At 46.7% G+C, this 16,700-nt stretch overlaps 1 protein-coding gene across 4 annotated transcripts in view; it reads left to right on the top strand.

Moving 5' to 3' along the window:
• The window catches only part of TSC22D1 (TSC22 domain family member 1), an 80,677-nt gene extending 65,121 nt beyond the window's left edge, over positions 1–15,556 (top strand). For 2 of the 4 annotated variants that reach the window (XM_085215822.1, XM_085215821.1), the window contains 2 exons: positions 13,564–13,615; positions 14,186–15,556. In XM_085215822.1, coding sequence (XP_085071948.1) covers positions 13,564–13,615; positions 14,186–14,443 — 310 coding nt within the window. In that variant the 3' untranslated portion in view covers positions 14,444–15,556. Of the gene's footprint in view, positions 1–13,117; positions 13,434–13,563; positions 13,616–14,185 lie in introns of those variants that run through there. The other 2 variants (XM_085215823.1, XR_014880989.1) reach the window with 2 other exon arrangements.
• The last annotated feature ends 1,144 nt before the right edge of the window (positions 15,557–16,700 follow it).

Genomic DNA, 16,700 nt, shown 5'->3' with positions numbered 1-16,700 from the left:
TTTTTTTTTTTTTTCAGTTGCAGCTAGAGGCTATTTTTCAAAGCAGTAAAAATGTTCCATCACTTAGTTAATCCAGTTGACTTACAATTTCTTTGTGGTTTCTATTACCTGTAAGTTGTTGACCTACACGTAACTGAGCAATATTTTTAATTAGTTGTGTAACCAGAATCGGGAAATTTATGGGAACGATTGCAAGAGAAATCAGTTATTGGAATACCTCCCTCTGAAGCAGTTATGTTTTAAAATTTAATTTGGTCTCAGTCCAGTAACTGACAAAGCAAATCCTTTGCTATTTTTCGTGAAGGTGATGAATCGAACCGATTCATCCTTTGGGTCACAAACACCCCCAAATAAAAAGGATGATGCCTTGGGACGATGAATTTGTGCTTTTGAATCAGGAACGAAGAAACAATTTTATTTGGAATAACTGGAGAATTAGTATCAAATGGAGCTTTTGAGTGCTGCCGTACTGTGAAGTTGTCAGCACAAATAGGGCAGAAGCATGAGGGAAGGCACGCAGCATTGCTGGAGCTGCCTGTGACTCCTCTTTGTGAGCCCAGCAGCACAGCTGCTTTTCTGCTGGACAAAGCAGCTGAATTTATTCGGTAGTCCTGCATCATACGTCTGCATCTCTTATATCTGTATAAAGATATATTATCTATATATAAAAATTTGTATCTTTACGTGTGTATCTAACATCTATTTTTCACTTTTTTTCAAACTGACTCTGCCATGACTTTTAATAATCAGAGCAAATTTTAACATAAGCTCACGAGGAGGAGGATGATGAAAAGATAACTTGTACAGTATCCTTTTATTTGTGTGGGCATTAGTTGATAGTACCTATGGCTGTTTATATTTCATGAATTATATTTAGCACGTTAAGGTTGGTCTCTGAAAAATAGATTTTTCAGAGCTAACATGTCGTGAACCTTCTGGCTACTGAGGAAACCCAGGTTTGAGCCAGAGCTGCAGAGGAGCTAAGCAGTGTCTAGGAGAGATGTGCATAACTTGCTGGACCTGGTTTGTAGTGGTCTTGGTGTAGCCCAAGGATGATGGAGTTCCTGTTCAAATAAACATCTTGGAATAGGAAAGGGAGAAGCAGAGAGCATTCACGAAGAAGGCTAAGTACGGTGTGTTCATCTCTTTTCCATGCCAACATACTTTAATGTGTATTTCTTTGCTTAGACATTCTGAAGAACATCTGTGACCACAGTGCTTATAGAGGTGGGCTGTCTTCCTTGCTGGTATCAACAGTGTAACTTTGGAGAACGGAAAACAGGCAGCACAGATGGCAAGAAGAGTGTTGAAGTTTGTTAGAAGGGCAGCTTGAAATCTGAAGCCTTTGGGTCTTGGTGCAGTTCTGTGGGGTATGGCTTCAGCCAAGCCTGCCTGCCACTGATGACAATCCAACCCTGAACTGTGTGGGTCACAGCATTGGGAAGGGAGGCTGTAGGATAATTGCCCAGAGATGTGGTGAATGCTCCATAGAGTCATTAAAGCTGGAAAAGATCCCTAAGATTATCTAGTGCACCACCAATATTGTCCACTAAACTATGGTTCTTAGTACCACATGATTCATTAGGAATCATTCCTGTGCTGAGCATCTTGTTATGAAAAGATATGTACGGATGTCACTTAAGCTGTAACTTCCATCTTAGTTCAGCTTTCTGGAATCAATTTAGAACATTTCTCTAGTCAACTTGATGTTTCAGCTCATTAAAGAAAGAGATACTTTATTCTGATTATTGAAGTAATTCAACAATCCTGTCAGACTTTCTCATCCTCATAGTTGTTGTTGATGTCAATCATTGTTGACTTTTGTTTCCAGTTTACTGCTGAAAGTCCAGCTACTTCTAAAAAATTATTCCATCTCTCTTGTACCATGTTAGTTTTCATTTGAAGCTTTTGAAGGTAGATTTGTGCTTTCAAAGCAAGGAGCTTTTTTTATACCTTGCTGCTTCTCTAGGGATTGAGGTACAATGCTCTGCAATCTGACTGACCCTACCAAATTGAGTTTTGGTGGCAGTGCAAGGAGGAAGCTCAGGTTTGCCATTTAAGTGTTCCCATTTAAGTGCTGTGGTGAGGGAGACAGACTTGGTGTAATGAGAGAAAAATTTTTTGAAGTGTGACTTGCCTGTTTCAATCTGCTTGGCATACTTTGAAAGAAACATGATGCCCTGTTGTCCTTACAAGCAAGGCTTACCAGGTTCTGGGAAGCCCAATCAGAAATATTCTGCACTGTTTCACACGACAGCTCTGATGCCAGTTTAACTGATCTGAGCTCCCTCTTGGCTTTGGAAACAAACAGCTAATCCCCCGTCTGGCCAGAGCAAGGTGTTATTTTTGTTGATTTGCTTCCTTTCTGGTTCCTAGCCAAAATATTGCCTTTACACGATGGCTGGTTTTGTTGGTGCAGATAGGTTGGGTTGGGCTTCCCCTTTCCTGTCGTTCCCTCCCCTGAGCCAGGCTAGATTTTGTTTTTATCATGTAATACCTGGGTCTGTTGCCATCAGTCATCTCTTCAGTGTCGCAGCAAGGCAGAGCAGAAATGCAGCTAAATAACAGATAGCCATGCGCTGAGCTGATTTGCTTGGCCCTTCCTTTTAGTTCATTTGCAATTTAGTCTTACAAGACAAACCTACTGGAAACGCATCTGACACTGATTTAGCAAGCAGAGGTGAGCCCAAATAACATTTGCAAGGTTTGATTCCTGGTGTTGCCCCTCTGTTTTTGTGACTTCCATCTGATTGAGGTGTGTAACATCAATGCCCACTGTCCCTGTGCTATGGGGGTTCTTGCTGTTGTGCCTTCAGTAGCCTGTGGCCTCTGCACGGGGGGTAGTTTCTGGCAGCAAACTTGTTTGCAGCGCAAGCTTTCACTGTGACAGAGGATGGAGAATGCTAAATGTCCCTGCTGTTCAGTGCAGGGGAGTTGGACTGGATGGCTTTTGGAGGTCCTTTCCAGCTCTAAGGATTCTATGACTAAATCAAGGTCAGATGGTGGTAGGTGTGAAAGTAAGTTTGTAGTCAGCTTAGTGTTACATTTGTGCTAGAAGGCACTAATATTGCTTATGGCGGTGTATTTCTGTGAGGAGGAATATACAGTATTCAGTTGTGTCCAGGTCTGAAGCCCTCAGTACAAGAAAGACAGCTGTTGGAGTGGGTCCAGAGGAGAGTCACGAAGATGATCAGGGGGCTGGAGCACCTCACCTACAAAGACAGGCTGAGGGAGCTGGGCTTGTTCAGCCTGGAGAGGAGAAGGCTCCAGGGTGACCTCATTGCGGCCTTTCAATACCTAAAGGGAGCCTACAAACAGGAGGGTAGTCAACTCTTTGAAAGGGTAGATAACAGCAGGACAAGGGGAAATGGTTTGAAGTTGAGGGAGGGAAGATTTAGGTTGGATGTCAGGGGGAAGTTCTTTACAGAGAGAGTGGTGAGGTGCTGGCACAGGCTGCCCAGAGAGGTTGTGGATGTCCCGTCCCTGGAGGTGTTCAAGGCCAAGTTGGATGGGGCCCTGGGCAGCCTGGTCTAGCATTAAATGTGGAGGTTGGTGGCCCTGCCTGTGGCAGGGGGGTTGGAGATCCACGAATTCTTGAGGTCCTTTCCAACCTGGGCCATTCTATGAACCTGTGATTCAGTTGACTGCTGAATTGATACACAGCTTGGCCCAACTGATGAGTCGTCTTAATCTGTTCTGCGGAAGGCTCAGTCACATCGTGTCTGTAGTTGTCATCGATAGTGCTTGTGGTGATAGCAGCAGAGCTGGGATTTGCCTGGGTAACACGTTTTTTTGGAGGGGCTGAACCAGTACTGTTAGTTCCGTGACTAATCACTGTTGTCACTAAGTGCTGGATCTTTGAGAAATAGTGTAGCTCAGCTCTTTCTCTAAGCAGTGTTAGCAACCTGTAGCAATTACCATCTGCTTTACGGAACGTGGGAGCTGGCTGCATTAGAGAAACTGGCACTGCTGCAAGCAGATGCGTTGCTCTGAGATGTGAAAACCTAATCGAGAAGATTTTAATCGCTCTTGATGCTTTATGTAACAAAATCACGTGAGCTCGAGATCTGTGGTGTCGTCACCATTTGCCCTTCTTGTTTTTGTTGATCGTGACCAACCACTATTAAACTGTGCCAACTTTGAATAGAAGCAGGTAGATAATCTTTAACGGGCAAGGCTTTGTGATTCTTGAAAGTGCTGCAGAGCTCAGCACTCGCGGTTAATAGTGGAATGCTAATGCTAATCTCATGGCTGCCAAGGATTGAAAGGTATTTCTTCAGGCTGTGGCTCTGGGAAAGCTAATCAGCAGGTACTAAATAGATACATCAATGAAAGTGACATTTCTCCAGAAACGGGGCTGTGGCAGAATAACCATGAAGGTGTTATTCGTGGAACTGCAGCAACACCTAAAGAGGTATTTATGATGTTTTTAGATGCTTGGTTTACTTGTCTCTCTTTTATTATTTCAGTGGTTTTTTAAGCTATTTTCTTTGAGCAAATACGTAGAAATGCTTCTTCTAAACTTTAGTTTAGACTTTAACAAGTTTGGCACTTGTAAAAACCGTTTCCAACTACATTAATGGTTGAGAGTACTGTGCCATACAGAGTGGCTTACTTATTTACCAGCCTTGAAAAATCTTTACTGTCACATGCTCCAAGTTTAGTTGTCAGCCTTCTTAGATGCTTGGAAAGGTGATGAAATGCAGCTTGCTCTTCTGCAGATGACATTTGTTAACCTTCTTTTGCACGTAATGAAATGTGCAATGCACATTTTATTTTGATCTGATGCCTTTCGAGCATTTAAAAGAAATATCACGTAACTCAGTGAATGGGAAGAGCTGCTTTACGCTCCTGATTTAAAATACATTTTGCGGGAGAAAATACCTCGCTTTGCACATTGCACAGTTGTGTGCACAAAAGGCAAACAGCCTGTGGTGGGAGGAAGCACAGAATGTGTTCCTCATAGCTTCAGACCTCCGCACTGGTGCTCTTGTTATGCCACACCTTGCTCTCAGAAACCTCTGACGGATAGTTAATGCGTTTCGCCTTGTCACGCTGTTTGTGTGAGTGCCTGCAGAGAATGGCTTTCCTCTGTGAATGCTGCCTTCTTAAAAAATAGACGTTCATACCTTGGAAAGCCTCCTTTTTAAGTTTTAATACTTTACTGCGGCTGACAGTTTCTGAAAATACGCATGAGCTTTCAGATGGTTGTTCAGCTATGCTACATTAATTCATCTGGATGCCTGTGGAACCAGTGTAATGGAAATCTTTTATAATAGCAATTGAAAATAATGACGAGTCTTTTATATTTGAGCAATGTGTGTATGCAGTCACAAACTCTGTCACTGTGTTACTGAACAAAAAATGTAGTTCTGAGAAGGTGATTTCCTACCAGAAGTCGTCGTATCACACAGTGCGTAGTGAAAACGTGTGATGGCCAGGCTGGATGTGGCTGTGGGCAGCCTGGTCTAACAGTTGGCCACCCTGCCCATGGCAGGAGGGTTGAAACAAGATGATCATTGTGGTTCTTTTCAACCCAGGCCATTCTGTAATTCTATAGGGTAGAATAGAGGGGTGTGATTTTTTTTTTTTTTGTTTTAGCTTTTCTGTGTTGTTGGAGTGCTTTACCTAATTTTCACTGATAGAGATAGCAGTATGCTGTGACACCTCTGAAGCATACTGGCTTCATACAGGCAGTTTGGATGCTCTGTTATTTTTCAGCAAGCCATTTCCTGTTTGCTTCTCATGGTGCTATTGACTTTATTTCTCTTGCAGAGGCGCTCTGATTGTTTTTCTGGGTTAAGACTATGACTGTCACCATGGGTTGCAAATGAAGGAAAAATTCCTAACCACTTTTGCAGTTGTTTTTGGCTAATATTGCAAAGTACAGTTATTTTCCTTCCTAGACCGACCCTACTGAATGTGTAGGCCAAATCCAAGGAAGCATTTGGCCTTCTCCAAGTTACACACAGCAACTTCTGGGAGGCTGAAGTTGTTTGCAGCTTGCTAAGAACAACAAATCCCAGGTCTTATTTTGAGTTCTCAGGGTGCAACACTCAGTGGTTTTTGGATGAAGGGAATGCTGAGTGCAGGACTCAACTGCTGGGTTTGCTAAGGTGGTGGCTTGATTAAAATGCATTTAAAAAAAAAACACCTGAAGGCAGAGTCAAAAGCTTCAGTATGTCTTGTGCTGTTATATTTCAGTTGCTGTTGTCTGGAGTTGAGGATCTTCAGTTTGTTTAAAGTGTACCTCAGTGAAGGGCATTCGGGCTTTGTGGTGATAGGCCCTGTCACACATCAGTGGATAGAAATCCCACCGTACTTCTGGGCTGGCCCTTCCTACTGGTTTTGAAAGGACGGCTTTAATTCATCATTAGACAGAAACTAAGTGGATGCCCTCTAATATGTAAACATAAACCCAAAGATCTGACAGCCCCTTAAACTTCTCTCTCTAAAGGAAATTGTTCCCTCTACCTGAACCAGATCTCAGTCCTTCCCAGGATTGTTTCAGGCACGCTGACATCTTTCTGTCCATTGGTGTTAAGTCAGTTCCAACTCCAATCTCTGATTCATTTCAGTGATTCTTCTTCAGTGGCTTGTTTCAGAATGCTGAACTCTGCAGAAACGGAGCTGAGAAACAGGTTTTGGCAAATGAACTGAAGGCAGGAGCCTACTCAGCTGCACCAGTGCTGCCCTGTGACTCAAACATTCACTTACAAATATTTTTGTTTGTAACTTGTCGTGCCTGCTTGTACTCAACATACTCATTGATGGATCCTTTTGCCCGCCCAGAGCCTCCAGCATTGGGCAGCAGTAGGGAAGAGACAGAGGAATTCCCCTGCTCTGCACCTTGCAGGGCACGAGTGGTGCATGAGATTGAGGAAATGCACCCAGGAGCTGTTTTGGACTCTCATGCATGACTAAGTGGGTTGCTCATCTCACCCTTCTGATGCTGGAGTTGGTTTTGTTTTCGTGGGGTTTTTGTTTGGAGGGTTGTTTTTTCAGCCATAAAGATTCAAGGTGTCATCTCAATGACTGGTTTCTGGAGGATTATGTAATTGCTTCATGCCTGGTACCATATAGGAATGAGTTCAGACCTTGTTTTGTGCAAAAGGCTCTTCAAATAGCTTACAAAGTATATTTTAGGTAGGTATCTACCAGAAAAGTGTCATCAGCAGTGTTGAGGGAATGGAGTGGACTGCTTCATAAGCAGGACACCATTCATAAACTCAGCCAGCTCTGCGCAAAGATGATTACCCAGGTGTTGAATATGCATGAAATAATATGCTGTAATCTTTCCTTCGCAAGTTGTGTATTAAAAGATTAAGTTTATCTTCTGCTGTTTGCAGAATGTCTGGCTCAAGGGTGGCTAAATGTCAGTGCTCAGGTTGCTTCTACAGGTCTCCATCTTCCAGTTTGTAAACTGAGAGCTTTGTAGGAAATCCCTCTGTTCCTCTGGTGTAGCTGTAGGGTACTGGGGGATGCTGAGCCCCCAGCTGAAGGAGAGTGAGGTCTTTGTGTTCTAGACTTTGTTCTGTAGGTTACGTGAACCTGTGCCGGCTTCTTGCACTCTCTGGCCTGGAAGGGGCTACAGGGGCACATTCAGAATATGCTGAGCTTGCACATCTGTGTTCTGGCTCCTTTTTGGTTCACATGAGGCAGAACTGCAGGGAAAAAATGCTGCGATAGAGTGATCAGCCCCAAGGCGAAGTCTGATTGGATCAAAAAACTTATTTCTCTTCAGTTCATAGTCTTCAGGTCTTGCAGGTATTTGCATTCTTCTATACCAGTATCGCTTCACAATTTCTTCCTTCAGCACAGAAAACTGAAATGGAAGTACTACGAGGTTTCTTGCAGTTGTGAGTCAGTGGGACTTGTGCTTCCAAGCCCCTGAAGGTGTGCTTGGATCACTTTCCCTGTGCTGGCTGTAGCTGTGCCCCCTGATCCTCAGCACTCAGTTCTTCTTGTCCTCATTCCCACAGGAAGGGAAAACAAAAGCATGGGCTGGGCAGGAAAAAGGCATCGTTCAGCAGATGCCTGACTCGGTGATTGATGAGGAGAGCAAGTCTTCAGGGTGCACTGCGCAGTAAATCTGATATTTCTTGCATGTTTGTGGAAATTCCCTCCTGCTTCCTGAATGGGTGGAGGTACTTGGTTTTTGGTTCCTGTAAATGAAAGTTTCCATTCAGGTATGAATATACCAGAGACTGAAGTTGTGGGAGTGTAGGACATCTGGAGAGAAGCCCTATCGGTGTATCTGGTGAGGAGGAAAAGCAGCATTGAATGCAAGTTGCAGGAAGAACTGTAATCATCTCTACAACTAACTTTGGTCTCCAGAAGGTATCATAAGATATCTCTGTGTGAAATACAGGCTTGGTTTCAAGCATTGAGTTGAAGTGTTACCATCAAAGGAAAAACAGTGTGCCATGAGAAGTATATGCCCGCTGTTAGGCCAGATAACTTCTTGATGAGTGTGACTGAATTATTAGCTTGTCCAGGATTTCCAATATAGCTTCAGGGGGCATAATTAGAAAAAAAAGGACAGGAGGTGGAAGAAAGGGGAAGGAAAGGATTAGTGGTATTAAAAAATAAATAAAAATGTAAGGGACACAGGCTTTGCAGGGCTTAGGGACAAGGGAGGTGAAAGGAATAAGGTCTGTGGCCCACCCTCCACTCAGCACCAGCTAGTGCTCCCACAGGTGTGACTTGGCTGTGGCCAGGTGACTTTTCAGCAGCCTGAAGGGAAATGAGCAGTAAGAGTTAAAAACAAACACAAACACAAAGTGGCACTTCTCAGTCGCAGGTGAAATAAGCTGTTTGGTTTTGAAGATGATGATGAGATCACAGTGTGCTGTGCCAGCTGGGGTCAGGGGATGTCACACTGTCCTGGAGACCTGGCCATTACCCAGTCAGCCCTTGCTGGCAGTTAAGCATGGAGAACTTGGGCTTTCCAAGCACTCCTTGTGTCACTGCCAAACCACTTGCTATAGTAGTGAAACCTAAAATTGTGACGTTTTCTGACTTTTCCGTGTATGCTGCTTTACAGCACAAAATGTTTTTCTTCTCTGCCGTTGTGAGGATTGCAGCAGCAAGGTGTGAGGCTGTGTGCAGCTTTTTTGGTGGTGGGAGAAAACAATTCCTAGATATGTGGAACTTACAAGGTGCTAGCATGGTGGATGTCTTTCTGCTGCAGTCTCTGGTCAAGAGCAGGACTAAGGAGGGCTTCTAATTAAAGCAAATACTTTACACTTTGTAATTTTAAGCTTGGATTACAGAGTTAGTGAAGACTGATTCCCAGACTGTGTGTTCCTGCAAACGTGTATTTCCTGAAAGATAGGTGGTGAGTAGCAACTGGTTCCAGTTTCAGGATTTGGATTATGATAAACCTTGCTTGATTCTGAGAAATTGAAACAGAAGCCACTGGATGTACGTGGGACAGAGTCCTTATCCCAGCTGTGCTGCTAGTAAGTTATCTGTGGGTGAGCTCATAAAATGTCCCAAGTCCCTCTCCCAGCACCAGAGTTGCTGTAAGGTGGATCGTATTTTCTTGCAGAGCGCTCTCTGAGCAGTAGGAGTGGGTTCTCTGTCTATATCCAAGTATAACACAAACCTTATATTTTATTTTCCCAACATTAAAATGAGTAGATTCATTATAATTCTCTCATTAAAACAACTGGGTTTGACTTTGCAATTAGTTCCCTGTAAAAAAGAAAGATGATATCCTCAGAGGAGCCAAGTGAGCACCACTCCTTGTTCATCTTTTGATCTTCTATGGCTTTCTCCTTGCTTCTGAATGCACCCTGCTGCCTCCCATGCGGCGTGCACAGCAGGATGCCTCTGTGTGTGTACTGCAATCAGAGATGCTGCCGGGTTATTTCCAGAATCCCAGTGGGGCATATGTATTCTTTCCTCTGAATATTTATTTAGCTTTGCTTGCACATCTGGCAACAACAAAACAAAGAAAGCACACACGGAGTACATCACTTTACTAGCAGAAGATCCTGCGTAGCTTTCCCCCCTTTTTGTGTTTTTCTTAGGTGTAAAACCAACTTCCTCAGAAACCAAATTATAGATGCAAATATCTTTATCGCTTTGTGGGAGAAAAAACATTGGAAAAATGGAAGAACTGCTTGGTATTCGGTGCTGTTTTGCTTAGAGAGATGGGCATAGCAATCTGCAGAAGTCAAACCAGAAGATAAAGTACCTGTTGGCCATTGGAGCTGAGCAATAAGTTCTCCTTGGCTTGATGTCGTTAAAGAAAAATCATAGCTGCGAGTTGGAAGAGGAAGCTGGCTGAGATTCTGTGTTCTTAATTTAGACTCTCTGAATGTTTTTGCTTTTTTTCATGGTCCTTAGTGTTTAAAAAAAAAAAAAATCTGACTTACTGAGGGGAAAACCTCTCTGTGCAGCTTCTTAACTCTTTTATCCTCACTGAGATGGGGAAAATGTCATGGTCTATTGAAATAAATAACCCTTGATTTTAACTGCAGCCAGACTGTCCTCTAAGTTGTTACTTTGAGCAGCTTCCCAAAGTTTAATACTGAAGGGCTTGCTGTTAACATAAACCTTTGAATTGTTGAATATTACAGCAGAATACTGCTTTGTCATTTACTGTCCTGTAGAATCCAGTTAATGTCTTCTCTTGAGTAATTAACCAATTTTTTATTTAACCTTCTGAGTTTTTCTGTTGTTCTAGTTGAAAGCTGCAGTCTGCAGGATGTCAGCCTGTCTGTATGGCATAAGATGAAGGTGTGCTGTGATGGGATTGCTTGTGTGATTCCTGGTGTGGTTTCTGTGGCATAATCTGAAGATGAGGTGTAGGTGGAGTTCAGGAGATGCTTGCATGGGATGTTCAGAGGTGGCACCTGAAGGAAGCATCCATTCATGAGGTACTTGCAAGGTAAAGCGCTTTGTAATGAGCACCCAGGGTGTACCAAAGAAGAGCTGTGGAGAGACAAAGTAGTTCTGTGCTGCACCTCATTATATGCTTACAATGAAAAGCACTTCACAAGGAGTGCTTAGCGTGATTGAGACAAGAGGAAATAACTTAATGGGAGCAACAGAGCTAGTACACTGCAAGTGGTGAAGTCTGCTAAGAAAAAATCTTCGGCTGTGGCATATGTTTCAATGTGAGCAGCTAGTTTCTTTCTGAAGTGTGCCTGAGTATGAGCTCCTTGCTGAGTGCTCTGCTGAGCACACGTCTGTCATTGTGTGCCCTGGGATGTGCATCAGGGTGGCCTGGCTGCGCATGGGACAGGAGCTCTGCTGAAGGAGCAGGGGCAGCCTGTGGGAGTCTGTGTCTAAAATGCTGCCTCGTGTCCCTGAGTGAAGCGTTGGAGATGGTGAGAAGGCTTTGGGTGACACCACGGTCACCTCCCTGCCTCTCTTCTGGTGCTGTGGGATAGCGAGCGAGTCCAAACGGCAGCCTCATAGTGCAGTGTGTGCTGGTATCGTGTTGGGATGGCAGGACGGGAGGCAAATCGATGAACAGGTAAGGAGGAGGGGAGTTTGGAGGAGTCTTTGGAGGGGTTAGGGAAAAGTTCTGCCCCAGAGAGTGGTGGGCATGGAACAGGCTGCATAGGGCAGTGGGCACAGCCCCGAGTGCCAGAGCTCAAGGAGCGTTTGGATAACGCTCTCAGATATAGGGTTTCAGTTTTAAGTGACCCCATGTGCAGCCAGGAGTTGGGCTTATTGGTCCTTGTGGGTCCCAATATCCCAAACTGGGATATTGTATGATTCTCTGAGTGCTGTCTTGCTCCTCCTCTCCACCAGATGTTTGGGATGGAGGCAGCACGTGTCGTGTTTGCTGTTCCCTGGCTGATCGGGGAGCTTGCTGCTTTCCCAGCCATAAAGGGACACTTGAGGCTGCCTTTTCTATGGGGTGGGACGAGCAGAACGTGTGTGGGTACACAGTCCTGCGCAGCTGACAGCTTTGTTGAATCACAGCTCAGGCTTGTAGGCAGCTAAAAATAAAGGAAGGAATTTGCTGAAAGCTCACTGAAGTTAATGGAATATGGTTAATGCCTTTAAGTGGGAATGGGACTGAGGATCCTATCTCTCTTGTTCGTGAGGATTTATTAATATAGATTAGAAGGGGGCAGTGTTGTTTGTTGTTAATTTAGCCCGAGGATGATGTCATTTTGCTGTCATTATTAAATGGCATCATTCCACTTATTTCATAACGATCAATCATTGTGGCAGTAGCAGCAATCATCCTAGAATGCAGCCACTGCTCTATTTTTACATGTGCCAATGAAAAGTGAATGCAAATGCCTGCTGATGTCCTGCAGCAGGACGGTGATAATTCACTTATCATTTGTGCCAACCTCAGAGCAGCAGTCGCTGCAGATGCCGGCGTGGGCAGTAATCTGGGGTGGATGATGCAGCTACGCAAGTGCTATATTTGGCCTTAAGGTGATTATTGGGTGCCTTCAGCTTCCTGCTGAGAGCAGCACCTGCGATACGCACGGGACCGGAGGTCTTGTCCTGTAAACACTCGAAGTGGGTTTTCTCTTTGGCTTTAGTTTTCCTGAGTTATCGATGCTTGGTGTGATGTGGAAGGCCGTAAGAGCAGTCTGTGTGCGTCTAAAGCGGAGCAGGCGGGCAGCGCGGGCGCTATGCGGGCGTGCAGAAGCCCCGCACGCGTGCCCAGGGGAGCGGCGGTGCAGCCGCGGGCCGATAGGTGGCGCTGTCGGCGCGGGAAGGAGCTCGGCCACCACCGCACGGGCCGGGCCGCCGGGCGGGCTTCCCCGCGCCTCCTTACTGTTGGTTATTTGGTATTTCTCTAATGATTACTCGTAATACTTCGGTTGTTGTTTTTCTTAATCCCTTCCATTCTCGCGGGTGGGAGAATGGAAGGGATTAAGAGCTCCTCACGCACGGGAGCCGCGCTCCTCTTCCCAACACTCCCGGCGTGGGCACGGCCCCCGCTCCCCCCCGTCCGCATCTCCGCGCCCCCCACGCGTGCGGGGCCGTCCCGCGTGGGCGCCGCGGGGCGCTGCCGGCCGGAGCACGGGGTGGCGGGGGGGGGGGGGGGGGGAGGAGGGGGCTCTGCCGGTGGGCGGGGCGATAGGCTAATGAGATGCGCGGGGGGGGCGGGCCCGCGCGGCGGCTCAGCCAATAGGCGGCGGCGGCCTCGCATAAATTATAGGGGGGGCCGGGATGGCCAGGTTTTGTGCGGCGCGGCGAAGCGCTGACCCCGGAGCTCGCCCAGCGCAGCCCCGCCGCCGGCCGCCCCGCGCAGCCCAGCCGCCGCCCCGCCCAGCGCGTGTGCCCGGGGAGCAGGGCAGCGCTCCCGGCCGCGGTCGCATGAATGCCCAATGTTGTAGACCGGTGGCAATGGATCTAGGAGTTTATCAACTGAGGCATTTTTCTATTTCTTTCCTCTCGTCCCTGCTGGGCACCGACAGCTCCTCCCTGAGGCTCGACAGTAGGTAAATACGCGCCGCGGGCGGGCGGGTGCCTTTGTCCGCGGGGCCGCAGCATCCCGCAGCCCGCGCCCGAATCCGCGTCCCCGCGCCGCCGCTAACGCGCCCCGTGCGCTTCTCTCTGTGTTTCCCGCAGCTCCTCCGGTGCGAGCGTGGTAGCCATCGACAACAAGATCGAGCAGGCCATGGTACGTACCGCCGGGGGTCGCGGGGTGTGGGGAGCGGTGCCTTCGCTTATTGTGGATTTTTTGTTTTTTTTTTTTTTCCCCCTCCCAATTTTTACTTTATTTTCATTCTTTTTATTGTGATTATTTTTCGGTGCTTTAATGCTTTCACGGCTGTTATTTTTTGAACTCGCCCCGCAGCATCGCGCATCCCCCCGCCCTGACGCGGAGCGGAGCGCCCCGGCCCGGCCGCCCTTTGTTGGCGGAGCTCAGCCCGGAGCCGTTCTCACGGGAGCCTCCGCCGACTGTTGCTAGGCAAACTCCGAGCCTTTAACTCTCGGCTATAAATAACTCGGCAGCTCATTGGCCACCCCGCGCTCTGACGTCACTCGCGGCCGCGCACGGCCGGCGGGAGGGAGGGAAATGCGGCAACCTGCGCCCAGAACTGGCTGCAGCCGGTGCGCGGGGGGCGGGGCTCGGGGCGGGGCGGCGGGGGGCGGGGGCGGGGCCTGCGCGTCCCCCCGAGGTGCACGTGTGCGGCGGGACCCGCGCCCCCGGGCCGCCCCCTGACGCCCTGCCCGCCCGTTCCCGCAGGACCTGGTGAAGAGCCACCTGATGTACGCCGTGCGGGAGGAGGTGGAGGTCCTGAAGGAGCAGATCAAGGAGCTGATAGAGAAGAACTCGCAGCTGGAACAGGAGAACACGCTGCTCAAAACGCTCGCGAGCCCGGAGCAGCTCGCTCAGTTCCAGGCGCAGCTGCAGACTGGTTCCCCGCCGTCCTCCGGCCAGGCGCAGGGCACGGCGCAGCAGCCCGCCCAGCCGGCTTCACAGGGCTCGGGGCCCTCGGCGTAGCCATGGGTGGCACCGCCACCCCACCGGCCTCTGGACTGCCTGCAGAAGGGCTGGTGGCGTGCGGCCCATCCCCGGCATCTTGCAGGACTCCGCACCTCGCATTGCAGCGAGGGGCTCCCCGCACTCATCTGCCTCCCTCCTGCCTCCCTCCCCTCTGGTTCGAAGGAGGCTCCGTTCTTAGGTTGATCGAGTGAAATAAACTTCTTCCAGACAATTAGCACGAGGATGCTGGGACGCGAGCAGCTTCCACAGGTGGCCGAGAAACGAAGCTGCATGCCTGAATTTTTTTTTTTCGTTTGTTTGTTTTTAAATCTGCTCATCCAGTGACGCGACCCATACAAGTGCTTTTCCAGCTCGGAAACGTGAAGAAATAGACTGGAGTGAAAAACCAAAAGTGATGGCTCAACCCCCATAGTGCACCTGAGTTCTGAGTGAGGACCGGTGCATTAGGACCTCAGAGGAAGAGGGAGAAAGGTAAACTCAGTGTTTAACACTTAACTGTCACCTGAAACCTTAAGTGCAAATATTTGCACCGTTTTCTGAAGCAGTGGACAGGTGCATAAAGCTGTATTATATATAGAAGGCAGGTAGGTGACGTACAGCCGGGTCATAGGAGAATTACAATGAAGGTTATTTGCCTACTGTATATTTGTGTATTTAGTGTAATTACTTTGTAAAATAGCAAACTGTAACTATTTAGGTTGTACAGATTGAGGTTTAGTTGTTTCATTGGCTGATCTGAAGAAGTTTGGGAAGTTTTTTTTTTTATGCTACATAAATAAGAATGCACCTACGCAACTGTTCAGAATTTGGCAGATTTATGCTGTTTGTGTAACTTCTGAAGTTCCCTGACTGCTGATTATCTTGAAGTAAATCTTTGTTCATTGTAGTTTGGTTCAAGACAGGAAAAACCACTCCAAAAATTACCAAGCCCCGCTAGCAAAGAATTAAAAAAAGAAAAAAAAAATTTGATTTCCCAGTATGAATTTTTGCATATGATCTGTATAGTAGTATGCATATGTTTTTGTGCATGTTCTCTAAACAGTTGTAACACGTCAATGTATTTAACTGTTGCACTTGTCAACTTTCAATAAAGCATACAATGTTGATAAATCACTGTTTGCATATTGTAATAATGTTAATTGCAGTCATTTCAACATGTTGCAATTGGGCTTGGCATGAGCAGACCAGGAAGCAGTGCTGAAATGCCAGGAGCCTTGAGTGCTTTCCCCAAGCTGTGAGCAGAAGAGCACAAGCAGCGCCCATGCTGGCAGCCACCTTGCAGCTCAGCGTGGCCAGTGTGGGGGCATTATATCTACAGCATGATGAGACCGGGCTGAAGCTTGTGGATGTCCAAGGATACCTCATTTCCACACCCATAGCTCTTACCTTGATTCTTTGGTGTTGTTTGTGAGCTGAAATTGTGAAATTGTGAGCTGAAATTGTGAACTTGATGCACGGTGCTACATCTACATTTTTGGGTTGTGGAGGAGGACTTCAGCTCTGCATGAAGATAAGAGAGTTTTCCTCCATTTTGGAAAAAAAAACAAAAAACTTCTTTCCTCTTTGGTAGTCACGATTCTAATATGGCCAAATTTAAACCTACAAGTGAAAGACTGCAGATATGGCATGGCTGTAGCTTGCAACTGGGATAGTGGAGGGGTTTGCACTTTTACAGTGGGTCCTATCCAGTGGTGGTAAGGATACGAATCCCAGGTACTTGCAGTATTCATCGCTGGTGAAATTAAATACAAAGTGATCCCTCTTTGATGGAGGCACTTGAAAGCATCCAACTTGCAGGATGGTGCTGGAATTTGACTTCAAATGTAAAGGTTAATTATAAAGTTGTTAGAGAGTTTTCTACACGATAGCGTATAGAAGTATGAAGAGATGCATTTCTTGGGGAGGTCCCGTCTTTGGGAATAAGTAGATGTAGCAGAGGAAATGAGAAGGCAGTGGGTTCAAAGTCAGGATAGACCATCTTTTTTTCTGTGACTTAAAGCTAAATCCTTGTGTTGGGTTCAGGTCGTGTAGAAGTTCACGCACTGTTCTGCTGTGCTGCTGCAGAGTTGTGTTACCCTCCCTGGGATCAGCATATCAAAGCAACTACATGAGCATGTCCCTGTGGGAATGTGAGCTTTAATTTGTAGTTTGCATTCTCAAGGTTTCAGTATGTAATTTAAAAAGGATTCTTAATGAGCAAACAACAGAGGGAAAGGCTAGATGCTTTTTTTCTGAGGGATTAAGCTAAAATTAG

The sequence above is a fragment of the Meleagris gallopavo genome, chromosome 1 (assembly GCF_905368555.1).
Source record: "Meleagris gallopavo chromosome 1, MGAL_WU_HG_1.1, whole genome shotgun sequence".
NCBI lineage: Eukaryota > Metazoa > Chordata > Aves > Galliformes > Phasianidae > Meleagris > Meleagris gallopavo.
This window is presented reverse-complemented; position numbering and strand designations above follow the sequence as displayed.